The following is a 13,589-nucleotide window of genomic DNA, read 5'->3' on the forward strand; positions in this document are numbered from 1 at the left end:
AACATATCAGAATAGGGTTTGATAAGCAAGCAAGTTAAAGAAAAGAAAGTGACTGAGAGAAAGTCATAAAGAGAAGAGGTGAGGCAAGAGCAAGAGATAAAATGTACTTGTACTGTTTGCCAAGTGAAGCATGAATGCAGTGTTATAAGTGTACTCACTTTTTTATGTAAAGGCTATAAAGGATAGGTACAGTTTTCACACGTTTCATTCTGCTTATACTCCAATTTGGTCATCATTTCTCCTAAAAATGTCCAATTACTTGAACATTCCCTACCTTCTCCCTGCGTCCAGCGCAGTACTGGATCCAGTCCAGGTACACATTGCAGAAGGAAGATAGCGTAACACCAGCCATGCGGTGGTCATAGTCCTCATCGATGTTCAGGTTGAAGGTGGGGTCGCTGTCTGTATAATTGGGAACTGTGCAGGGCCGAAGAGCGTCCTGAATTCCCTCGCTGGCCAGCCATCCTTCCAGCTTGGCGGAACGAGTCACATAGTAGATGATGCTCTGGGAAAAGGAACCAGCAAGTGTGAGAATGGTGCTTTTGGGAAGGGGCAGAATTAATGCAAGTTTAGTTGGTCATGCAAAAGTTACTGGGGTAAATAAAAAGATATCGATGCATAATCACGCACTGCATTTTGAAGTACGTAGATTAATGGTGCAGTTGTACTACTCACGTACCACAAAATATTATTCCCAAACAGAAGCTGAAGACTCCACCTTTCCTATCTTTTCTGTGCGGTGATCTCTGCCATCGTGGCAGAGATTGCTGCACCCTTATGTAAATGTTTCTTTAAGTATTTGTCCGGGAAACAAGCTGGAGTGGCTGTAAAATGGGGAATACTTACTACTAAATGGAAGAGGTTTATGGGAATTTAAAAAGAGCTTAGGGAGGAGCATGCTGATAGAAACACACCCACAAATGAGTAAGACCATTGCTATTCACAAACTACACTTCTAAAGTCACTACAGCCCTAAAAGTGTCAAAAAGGTGCAAATAGATTTCAGCCTCTGAGTAAGCCAAGCACCACACATGGCTACTCTCAGGTCCTGCAAATATATTCTCATAGAAAACAATGGAGGAAGGGAAACAACTACTCTTATGAACTAATGTTAAACAATGCTGAAGAAGAACTGACAAAGCCAATAGGTATCGGCTATAAGAACTATTGGCTTTGATAATATTTTTTTAGCCATGCGGAACAGCCTTGCACCTGCTGCGTTCTGCCAGAGAGGAAGGAGCGGATCCAGTCGAGGGCTCTGTCTTGGATCCCTGCGTCGTGGAGTCTGCGTATTAGGGTGCGGTGAGAGACTGTGTCGAACGCCGCTGAGAGGTCGAGGAGGATAAGGGCTGCTGTTTCTCCTTTGTCAAGTAAGGTACGGATGTCGTCTGTTGAGGCAAGGAGGGCAGTTTCCGTACTGTGTTTTTTTCTGAAGCCGGATTGGGAGGAGTCGAGGATGTTGTGCTCTTCGATGAATGTGGCGAGTTGACTGTTGATGGCTTTCTCAATGACTTTCGCTGGGAACGGGAGCAGGGAGATGGGTCTGTAGTTTTTGAGGGGGGGTCCGCCGAGGGTTTCTACAGGAGAGGGTTGATCTCAGCGTGTTTCCAATCGTTAGGAAACGAGGCGGTTGCCAGGGAGCGGTTGATGGTGTGGCAGAGCATCGATGCGATGGTGTCAGCGGCTCTGTTGAAAATGTGGTAGGGGCAGGGGTCCGTGGGGGCCCCAGAGTGGATTGACTTCTCGTCTTCAGTGTGTCTTCGGTGGTGAGGGCTGTCCAGTTGCGATCGCTGGCTTCAGGGTGTCGGGGGTGGTTGGTGAGGGTTCAGTGTGTTGGTTGTCTACGTCAAAGTTGTCGGTGATGCTCTTGATTTTGTGGTGGAAAATGGTGCAGAGTTTGTCGCAGAGCTCTTGTGAGGGAGGGATGTCGGTGGACTCGCTGGTGTGTTGGACGAACTCCTTGATGATGCTGAAAAGTTCTTTGCTGTTGTGTGCAGGAGTGGAGATTCTGTCTTAAATCGCTTTTTTCCTCTTTTTTCTGATGAGTTGGTGGTTGGGGTTTGGAGGCAGCTCTGAAGTTGTTGTGGGCTTCTGTGGATTTGGTGTTCCTCCAGGCCTTTTCAAGGTGGCAGCAAGTGCGTCTGGACTCTAGAAGTTCGGTGGTGAACCATCTAGCTTTCTTGGCGTGGGTGTTGTTGTTTTTCTTGAGGGGGGCTATGGTGTCGGCGCTGTCGGAGATCCATCTGTGCAGGTTTCGGACTGCGGTGTAGGTGTCGTCGTTTTCCGCGATGGCTGGGGTGGAGTTGCTGAGTGAGTGCATGGCAGCCTCTGGAGGACTGGGGGCGGCCTGTGAGATGGGAACCAGCCTTCAATGAACATTTTGTCAAGTCCCGAATCGAAATTTCCTGAACACCGGCCTGCTGCCCTGACGGGCCGGATGGTGACACCGTTCTGTGCCTAGCCCTCGGCACAGCTCTGCAAATCGTCCTGACGGCGTGCAGAGGGTATGCCCTGGGGAGAGGGACCCACTGTGCCCTGCTTGAGTGACAACAATTGAGTGGCAATACCACAAGAGGGGCTGGGTGGGAGACGCGGCCCCAGTGAGGTCAGCGGGTGCTGGCTCAAGGGTCCACGCTGCCTTGAGGCAGACGAGAGGTGCTGCTCCTTCCACTACTGGCTTTGGTTTGAAATGGGGCCTAGGAGTCTGACTGAACACCCCCTTTTCCACTCTTAACAGCCTGTGTGGTGGCTCTCCAGCGTCTGTGGGTGTCCTGGAAGAAAGAGTTTCAAACAAATGGAGGATCCCCTAGTGACGGATGTCAGGGAGGGGGAGTTGAAGTTGACACAAAGAGTCCCTATGTTTAGAAGCAGCCTTAGATTGCTGAGGGAAACAATCCCAAAGGGGTTTTCTTACAGAGAGTCTATCACGGGGCAAAAACAGCAGTGAGCCAATAACAGTAAGCACCAAACAATAAACTGTGATCGAATGATAAGCATAAACAAAGGGATGAAAAATCAATTCGAGATTTATTTGGACCTCCCAAATGGGTTACAATCTAAAAATAATTAAAAACAACTAAAACAGCCTTTTTGTGAAAGGGTTGCGATTTCAAATTAAAATGAACAGACAATACAATAAGCAAAACAAGTCGACGCGGCGTTTCGGTGGCTTTCAATCTTTACACCTTCATCAGGACAAACATATAATTTTCATAGAATCTATAAGTCAAACAACAGGAATTTAGTACCATATCACATTTCACATTTATAACGATACAGTTGGCTTACTCTCTTCTTTTTAAACAGTATTGCGTCCCCTTAAGGCTAATTTCTCATATTTTAAAGTATCTACATGTTGCGTAAGACAATTTCTCCTACCCCACTCTTTCTTTTTATGGAAAAAGTTACATTTTATTACTATTAGTCATCAACAATCTGGTACCTGCAATGTGATTCCAGATTCAAGTCTGATAAGTGTATTCAGTTTTTTCTCTCAGCGTGGACTGGTTTTTGATGATTGAGTCACACTGGGAAGCTATAAAAAGTGTAAATAGGTTGTTATAGCTCCAGGTCCCTAAACGATTGGGTTTTGTAATGATGATGTCTAGATGGCTTTAGTACTCTAAATAAACCATTTACCTTATGATAGTGCCTCCACGTTTTCTCTTTGCACGGAGGAACCACCGTATATTAGTAAAGTCTTAAAACACTCGGTTTTTGTTGGGTGTCCTATTGGAAAAATACATGCCCGCCCTTAGTTATTGTTGAAATATATGGGTCAAAAGTAAAAGGCAAAACGATTCGTGGGGGCAAATATTTATGATTTATCCGCAGTGTACTCACCAACTACGAGTGTTTGGCGTTGCCGATGTGCAGTTTAAATTATGCACTGCCACTCTGTGGTATTATTGTCAAGTCAGCAATATCTAAAAAACAAGATTTATTTCGACCAGATCAAAAAAAGGGATAATTTCAATCTTACAAATGTTGCTTTTCTCTAAATTCCTTATTGGGAACATTTCTTAGTTTCTTAGACTTGGGTATTGTCAAGAGACTTATATATAGCTTGATCCCTGATGTAGTCAAATGGGGGATAGCTTTCAACATTACCCCATCTATCATTTAATAAGTTTTGAAATTATATCCACACAGTTTTACCAGAAGTTATTTCCTAACTGCCATTTTGCAGATTTTTGTTGGTCAGAGACAGGTGAGGCAACGTTTTATTTACACTAAATTAGAGGTGAACCCTCTGGGGGCTTAAACTACCCATTTCTTCTTACCCCTTTAGAACTATTATGAGCGTGGTCGTGGGGACCCCCATTTAGACAAAGCCCTCTGACAGCCCATACCTCTAATTTCTTGGTCAGCCTCCCTGTTCCTCCATGCGTCCGCCTTCGTCTGGATTCAAAGGGTAATCTGGGCTCTCCGGCGCCGTGTTTTTATGCTGGCTCTGCTACGCTTAACCCGGAAGTTCAAGCCGGCTTTCTATTCTGCGATGTTTTATCGCGATCAATAACTCCAAAATCGGGGGATTCGGTTAGGTTTTTGTTAATAAGTCACTTACTTTTTTTCCGAATGTTATTGAATTTGTATTTGGAATCTGATTCATGTCGTGTTCACGCCCTCCACCCGGAAGTAATTCACGGGTACTCTCGGCGTTTGAATAGTAATTTCGATATTTATGTCGGAAATACCCCATCCCGCTCTTCTATTAATTTATTTATTGGGATGCTATATTCTTCCACCTCCTGTCAACTCTTTTCAGAATATAGGTAATTCGAGCAAAAAAGCGCGGCCATTTTGGATTGGGTGATCTAAACAGGAAAGAGGACTAAAGCATCGCATGGCTAGAATTGGAGCGACCACATAGGTAGCACAATCATACAATGATTTAGAAAAATAATCATTTGTCAATGTAGTTCAAATTATATGTATTCTTTCACATTCCCCAATATAATCAAACATTTATATATTGAAAATACAGGAATGTATTGGGTCGGAGAAATACTTTTTCAATAATAATAACGAAAAAAATATATATATTGTTCCTTATTATATGGTCACTAAATATTGGTAATGTTCATGCCGACATTATGTTACAGATTATGTTATAGATGGAATAACTAATGGCAATTACGAGAGAGCTTCCAACAGGACTTCATCAATTCTTCCCAATTAGTACTTGCTATACATATACCATATAACATTGTTGTTCACATGAGTCACTTGGTACCTACACAAACATTTTTACAAGACAACATCCGTTCATCATTAAGCATTGGTGGAATACAGTTTCCTGATTTGTGTCATATGTCTGTCTCTCCTGGTCTAAAATTTGGGTCTCTAAAGTATTATAAAATAAGTCTCTCCCATTCTTCTCTATTATTTAGACCGGTTCTAAAAGAATTGAATAAGGACATGTAAAATTGTTCCCTTTTCTTTCTTTTTGTGGTGGTGTCACCACCTCTTGTGTTTTGGGTAATTGCTTCCACTCCGCACCATTTTAAATCATTAATACTGTGGTTCTCAGTACGCCAATGTTCCACTAAGGGGGCGGTTTGTTTCTTCGTGCGAATTGCGGATTTATGTTCCGTAATTCGTGTTCTAATCTCCCTGGCTGTCTCTCCAATATATACTTTGTTGCACGGACATTTGATCATATAAATCATATTTTTGGTCCTACAATTTATAAAACTTTTCACTTTGTGATTTATGCCATTATGCGAGATAGTGTTCCCTTTTATTTGGGATTCACAATTGGAACACATATTGCAAGCAAAGTTTCCTGTTGGAAGAGGGGTTTTTTGGATTGTTAGAAAGGGTTCTGGTTTGGTCTCTTTAAAGGTATGTACCAGACAATTCTTAATGGTCTTATTTCTGCGGAAGCTAAACATCGGATTAGAAATTTTTGTACCCTGTTTGTCATTTAGGAGGGACCAGTTACGGTTGATGATGTTTTTTATTTTATTACTGGCCACACTGTAGTTGGTCACAAAAATTAATTGGTCCTTTTTTTCATCTGATCTCTGTTTGTCTTTGTCAAACAGCGCTTCTCTGTTATAATATCTTGCGCGTTTGTACGCTTTTTTAATTAAGCCCCTGGGGTATCCTCGGTTCTTGAGTTTCTCTGATAGAGTGTTGGCATGTTTCTCAAAGTCCTTAATATTGCTGCAATTACGTCTTATTCTTAAAAATTGTCCAAAAGGAATATTATCTTTTTGACTCCTCGGATGATTGCTTTTGTAATGCAGTAGGGTATTTCTATCAGATGGTTTCGTGTAGAGATCAACCCCTAGGACTTCGTTTTCTACTCTGATCTTAATATCGAGAAATTCAATAGTCTCTTTGTTGTAGTTTGAGGTAAATCTCAAATTCTGATCGCCTAGGTTTAACCATGTAATAAATTCAATCAACATCTCCTCCGTGCCACTCCAGATGAAAAAAACGTCGTTGATATATCTCGACCAAAATGTTATATTTTCACTGAAGGGTGCCATGTCATTGTATATGTGTTTCTCTTCGAATGCTGCCACGTAGAGACAGGCCAGGCTCGGCGCACAGGTTGCGCCCATGCTGGTCCCTTTGATTTGCTTGAATAGGTCATTTCTAAAAATAAAAATATTTTTTAAAATAATTTCCGCACACTCTATAATGAATGTTGAATGGTCATTCAAGTCCTCATCGCCTATTTTAAGTAGGCCCTCTAACATTTTGATGGTATCGTCTTGTGGGATATTTGTATAGAGGGCCTCTATATCTAAAGTGACCAACCATTGGGTTGTGGGATTGTATGCTATGCCCTCTATTTTGTCAATCATATGGGTGGTGTCTTTTATGTAGGCTTTCTGATTCTTTACAATGGGTTGAAGGAATCTATCTATATACTTGCTTAGAGGTTCGGTTATGGAATTAATGCTGGACACTATGGGCCGCATGGGTGGATCATTCATATTCTTATGCACCTTGGGGAGCCCGTATAGGGCAGGGATAACCGGATTCTCATTTTTAAGGAATTTATATTCATCTATACAGATAACTTCATCTTCCTTCGCATAGTCAAGAAGGATGTTTACCCTATTGATCAATGCATTCCACTCTGACCTATTAGATTTGCAATAATGTTCAGGATTATTGAAAAGGAGAAGCATTTTGTTGTTATATTTCTCAGTTTGCATGAGTACTATGCTACCTCCCTTATCACCCGGTTTGATCGTCAGGTCTTGATTATTTTCCAAGTTCTTTAAAGCTAATCTTTCTTCCCTGTTCATGTTGCTAGGTCCTTTTAGTGGGTGAGTTAGTAGATCAGCGATATTGCTCTCCACTGCTCTTTCAAAAAGATCTACTTGTTTGTTTACCATGCTTATGTTAGGAGTCCAATCTGACTTTGGTTTTAATCCAGATTTATTGCTAGGGCCCTGTCTTGGAGGTTTATCTTTAAAAAACTCATGCAGTCTTACTTTCCTAAAAAACCCTTGAAGGTCTCTTTCCAAATTATACTTATCAACATTGGTATTGATGGCAAATCCTAATCCCTTTTCTAAAACTGTCTTTTCAACTGTGGTTAGGGTAATATCTGAAAGGTTTATAATAGCAGCTTTCTGGTTTAGTCCCACTTGGGTTGACTCCGTGTGTAGTATCTCCTCTGCTGTTGAGGTTGAGGGTAGAATTTCCCTCTTCCATTCCCTCTCTGTTGGTGTTGATAATTTCCCCGACCCCGTTGTCCTAAAAAAGGTAAGGATTCACGGGCTGGGGTAGAGCTGGCTTCTCCCTCCTTATTCTTTTCCATTCTGGAATCATTATCCGAGTCTGTACTCGTGTATGAGGAGTCACTGAATCCTACTCTCTTTTTAGGATATGTTCTGCGGGGTTGTTGCCAGTTGTTCCTATTGTGAAAATTCTCTCTGGGGCGATCAAAAAAATCTTTTTGTGTGTAAGGGTAAATTACCTCCGTGTTGTAGTTAGCAATGTCTTTATTTAATTTAGTTAATTTTTTCCCATAGAGGAAGTCCCTATATCCTGTCACATCCCTTTGGATTTCCTCTAGTTTTTTCTTTGCATCCTCATATGCATTGCTATCTAATTTTGCTTCTAAATCATCTATTTCTTTTCTTTCTACTATCAGGATGGTGTTGGCGGTTTCAATTATAAGCAACATCCAATCCCTGCTGCACCTATTCGCAATCAGGGTCCAGTTCTCTATGAATTTGGGATGGCGTATAAAGACTCCTGGTTCGTTTTTGATTTGCAAGCCATTTGGTATTATGCCTTTCTTCAGGTAATCAATAAGGAAGTCTGCGTGCAGCTCTGTTCGAACCAGTTTCTTTTTGTTGTTCCAGAGCTCCCGCCATTTATCATCGTCATTATTAGTACTAGTGACTGATGTAAAGTTTTTAGAGGTACCGTTTACAATTTTGTTAAACTCCTCTTCTGAGAAACCATAGGTTTTAAGGGCGTCCATTATCAATTAGGAACGCTTTTAGACCATATCAATAATGGAAGAATAAATAACCCTCCCAGCTAACAAGCTGTACGTAGAAAGTTTCAAACAAATGGAGGATCCCCTAGTGACGGATGTCAGGGAGGGGGAGTTGAAGTTGACACAAAGAGTCCCTATGTTTAGAAGCAGCCTTAGATTGCTGAGGGAAACAATCCCAAAGGGGTTTTCTTACAGAGAGTCTATCACGGGGCAAAAACAGCAGTGAGCCAATAACAGTAAGCACCAAACAATAAACTGTGATCGAATGATAAGCATTAACAAAGGGATGAAAAATCTATTCGAGATTTATTTGGACCTCCCAAATGGGTTACAATCTAAAAATAATTAAAAACAACTAAAACAGCCTTTTTGTGAAAGGGTTGCGATTTCAAATTAAAATGAACAGACAATACAATAAGCAAAACAAGTCGACGCGGCGTTTCGGTGGCTTTCAATCTTTACACCTTCATCAGGACAAACATATAATTTTCATAGAATCTATAAGTCAAACAACAGGAATTTAGTACCATATCACATTTCACATTTATAACGATACAGTTGGCTTACTCTCTTCTTTTTAAACAGGATTGCGTCCCCTTAAGGCTAATTTCTCATTTTTTAAAGTATCTACATGTTGCCTAAGACAATTTCTCCTACCCCACTCTTTCTTTTTATGGAAAAAGTTACATTTTATTACTATTAGTCATCAACAATCTGGTACCTGCAATGTGATTCCAGATTCAAGTCTGATAAGTGTATTCAGTTTTTTCTCTCAGCGTGGACTGGTTTTTGATGATTGAGTCACACTGGGAAGCTATAAAAAGTGTTATTTTATAATACTTTAGAGACCCAAATTTTAGACCAGGAGAGACAGACATATGACACAAATCAGGAAACTGTATTCCACCAATGCTTAATGATGAACGGATGTTGTCTTGTAAAAATGTTTGTGTAGGTACCAAGTGACTCATGTGAACAACAATGTTATATGGTATATGTATAGCAAGTACTAATTGGGAAGAATTGATGAAGTCCTGTTGGAAGCTCTCTCGGAATTGCCATTAGTTATTCCATCTATAACATAATCTGTAACATAATGTCGGCATGAACATTACCAATATTTAGTGACCATATAATAAGGAACAATGTATATATTTTTTTCGTTATTATTATTGAAAAAGTATTTCTCCGACCCAATACATTCCTGTATTTTCAATATATAAATGTTTGATTATATTGGGGAATGTGAAAGAATACATATAATTTGAACTACATTGACAAATGATTATTTTTCTAAATCATTGTATGATTGTGCTACCTATGTGGTCGCTCCAATTCTAGCCATGCGATGCTTTAGTCCTCTTTCCTGTTTAGATCACCCAATCCAAAATGGCCGCGCTTTTTTGCTCGAATTACCTATATTCTGAAAAGAGTTGACAGGAGGTGGAAGAATATAGCATCCCAATAAATAAATTAATAGAAGAGCGGGATGGGGTATTTCCGACATAAATATCGAAATTACTATTCAAACGCCGGGAGTACCCGTGAATTACTTCCGGGTGGAGGGCGTGAACACGACATGAATCAGATTCCAAATACAAATTCAATAACATTCGGAAAAAAAGTAAGTGACTTATTAACAAAAACCTAACCGAATCCCCCGATTTTGGAGTTATTGATCGCGATAAAACATCGCAGAATAGAAAGCCGGCTTGAACTTCCGGGTTAAGCGTAGCAGAGCCAGCATAAAAACACGGCGCCGGAGAGCCCAGATTACCCTTTGAATCCAGACGAAGGCGGACGCACGGAGGAACAGGGAGGCTGACCAAGAAATTAGAGGTATGGGCTGTCAGAGGGCTTTGTCTAAATGGGGGTCCCCACGACCACGCTCATAATAGTTCTAAAGGGGTAAGAAGAAATGGGTAGTTTAAGCCCCCAGAGGGTTCACCTCTAATTTAGTGTAAATAAAACGTTGCCTCACCTGTCTCTGACCAACAAAAATCTGCAAAATGGCAGTTAGGAAATAACTTCTGGTAAAACTGTGTGGATATAATTTCAAAACTAAATGATAGATGGGGTAATGTTGAAAGCTATCCCCCATTTGACTACATCAGGGATCAAGCTATATATAAGTCTCTTGACAATACCTAAGTCTAAGAAACTAAGAAATGTTCCCAATAAGGAATTTAGAGAAAAGCAACATTTGTAAGATTGAAATTATCCCTTTTTTTGATCTGGTCGAAATAAATCTTGTTTTTTAGATATTGCTGACTTGACAATAATACCACAGAGTGGCAGTGCATAATTTAAACTGCACATCGGCAACGCCAAACACTCGTAGTTGGTGAGTACACTGCGGATAAATCATAAATATTTGCCCCCACGAATCGTTTTGCCTTTTACTTTTGACCCATATATTTCAACAATAACTAAGGGCGGGCATGTATTTTTCCAATAGGACACCCAACAAAAACCGAGTGTTTTAAGACTTTACTAATATACGGTGGTTCCTCCGTGCAAAGAGAAAACGTGGAGGCACTATCATAAGGTAAATGGTTTATTTAGAGTACTAAAGCCATCTAGACATCATCATTACAAAACCCAATCGTTTAGGGACCTGGAGCTATAACAACCTATTTACACTTTTTATAGCTTCCCAGTGTGACTCAATCATCAAAAACCAGTCCACGCTGAGAGAAAAAACTGAATACACTTATCAGACTTGAATCTGGAATCACATTGCAGGTACCAGATTGTTGATGACTAATAGTAATAAAATGTAACTTTTTCCATAAAAAGAAAGAGTGGGGTAGGAGAAATTGTCTTACGCAACATGTAGATACTTTAAAAAATGAGAAATTAGCCTTAAGGGGACGCAATACTGTTTAAAAAGAAGACTGGAAGAAAGAGACCAGGCCCTGGCCCTATTTGATCGTTTTGAGTTGTTCCGACCCCAGGTTGCCCAGTCGCAGAGAAGTTTAGGCCTGCCTCTGAGCTGTGGCCGGGCACACTGCCCCATTGACCAAGACCAGGCTCGATGTGTGGGTGTCGCCAGATTCAGACCTTGGTAAGCCACGTGAGGAGGCGGTGTATCTGGGCTTCTACCTCCCCATAAAGGATCTGTTGACAGCAGGGGGGCTCAACCGGCAGACTGTTGTGGACCTTTCTTTACATCCCTCATCTCCGGTGGAACATGGCTGCCTTAGATCGATGGTGTGTGATGACTCTCTCCCCCCTTGGTGATGGAGTGTGCTACCCCTGGGATCTCCTGCATGCCTCCTCATCCAGGCATTGAGGCAAACCTACAGGAACACTGCTGCAGCGGTGTGATCCTTAGCGACCTACCTCTTGCGTCTTGGATGATCTGGAGGACCAATAACTTGCCTGCAAATTCTTGCTTCCTTTGCCTCAGGGGGCCCTGCTCCTTCTTTCCTCATCAACATCCAGTTTCTGCTCAGCGCTAGTGACTGGTCCGGTGCTTGGCTGCTCGTGCTGCTGTGAACCATGGTAAGCGGGCCAAGCCTCTTCATACATTTACTGCTCCAGCCTTCGGAATGATGGGTAAGGACAAGAACAGGAAGCCACGCCCCTCCCAGCCACACATTGACCAATTTCCTACTCCTGCTGGAACAGCTGGGTTTGGGCGGAAGGTGCTTGATAAAGCCACCACATCGGACGACAGCTTAGACAAGATCCTTCAGCCAATACATTCCTCAAAAACAGTGGTTGAGATGAAGATAGGGGAGGCACGGGTGGATGTAGCACTCCTTAGACAAGATCTCCACAATGCTATTGGCCACCTCACTGAGGCAGGAGGACGCATCAAAATGGCGGAGGACGAGGTTGCGGACCTCCAGTCCAAGGTCACTTATCTCCTCACGCATACAAATGATCATCATTGTACCAAAGATGCTGAAAACCGCTTCAGGCGCAACGACTTGGGTTTTGTGGGATTTCCAGAGGATGTGGAGGGTGCCCGACCTGCTGACTTCTTTGAAGAATGGCTTGAATCCTGGATGCCAACGGACAAACTTTCCTACTGAAGCATGTACACTGGGCGCTCACCCCCTAAGCCTCCGCCAGGTACGCAGCGTAGGCCCATGACAGCAAGATTATTCAATTTGAAGGATATAGACTGTATTCAGAGAAAGGCAAGACCTCCAATATCAAAATTCTAAAATATAGATTTTTCCGGATTACACCTGCGAGGTCCAGGCGAAATGCCGCTCATATGCAGCAATCAAACAAACTCAGGACTATCCTACATGCTCCTGTTCCCAGAGCAACTTAAAGTCATCTATGAAAGCAAATCCTATTTTTTGAGACCTCAAAGTCCGCCTCGGAATGGCTCACAGAGGAGAAATACTGGACCACCTCTCTTGCTCCTCACCTTCGTCCACTGGGTGATGATCTGTCCAGAGCCGTAAGAGAGTCTGCACCCGGTCTCGGAATGTATCACCTTGCCTAAGCTCGGGGTCTTTGGCGCCACCGAAGAGATCAGAATCACCCTTGATCAACAGGGAAGACTCTCAGACGCTGATCCGAACAATAGAACAACTGAGTCATACTCACTCACTTATCTCACTGAGATATGTGTCCTGGCTCGGGACATTGACAAACGGCCATTCTTTTAAGCTCTGTTTGAACAACTGGTGAATGCTTGCGCAGGTACTGCATTGATCCTACTACCTGGAGGGGTCCACTACTCCACACTTACTCACATCATCTTGATTTCGAGTGGGGGTATTTTTTATAGGGTGACAGATGCTTCTCGGGGAAGGAATATGGGGTGGGGGAGTCGAGCAGCAGGGATTTACACAGACAACATGCATTCATGGTATCGCTCTTGTTTTATTCTGTTTCTGTATCTTTTTTCTCTTTGGCTGTAGCCCTAACCTGACATCGGAGAATTGGCAGTGGGTCTCCCACACGCACATATCCTCAAGTAGGGTTTAATGATTCAATTGCTCAAGTGGAGGCTCGCCACCTCTGGCTCCTGCCCATACTGTTATCCCGGGCCACAACATAATTCCCTACAGTGTTATGTTGTGGAATGTTAATTGTCTTCTGGACCAGATCAAGCGCTCTGCAGTGTTGCGCTATGCCCAAT

General features: G+C 42.2%; 1 protein-coding gene across 3 annotated transcripts in view; it reads right to left on the reverse strand.

The window, feature by feature from the left end:
• The window catches only part of PCNX3 (pecanex 3), a 713,235-nt gene that overhangs the window by 226,698 nt on the left and 472,948 nt on the right, over positions 1-13,589 (reverse strand). For all 3 annotated transcript variants that reach the window (XM_078660716.1, XM_078660718.1, XM_078660717.1), the window contains exon 28: positions 275-505. In XM_078660716.1, coding sequence (XP_078516842.1) covers positions 275-505 — 231 coding nt within the window. The remainder of the gene's footprint in view (positions 1-274; positions 506-13,589) is intronic.

The sequence above is a fragment of the Lissotriton helveticus genome, chromosome 9 (assembly GCF_964261635.1).
Source record: "Lissotriton helveticus chromosome 9, aLisHel1.1, whole genome shotgun sequence".
NCBI lineage: Eukaryota > Metazoa > Chordata > Amphibia > Caudata > Salamandridae > Lissotriton > Lissotriton helveticus.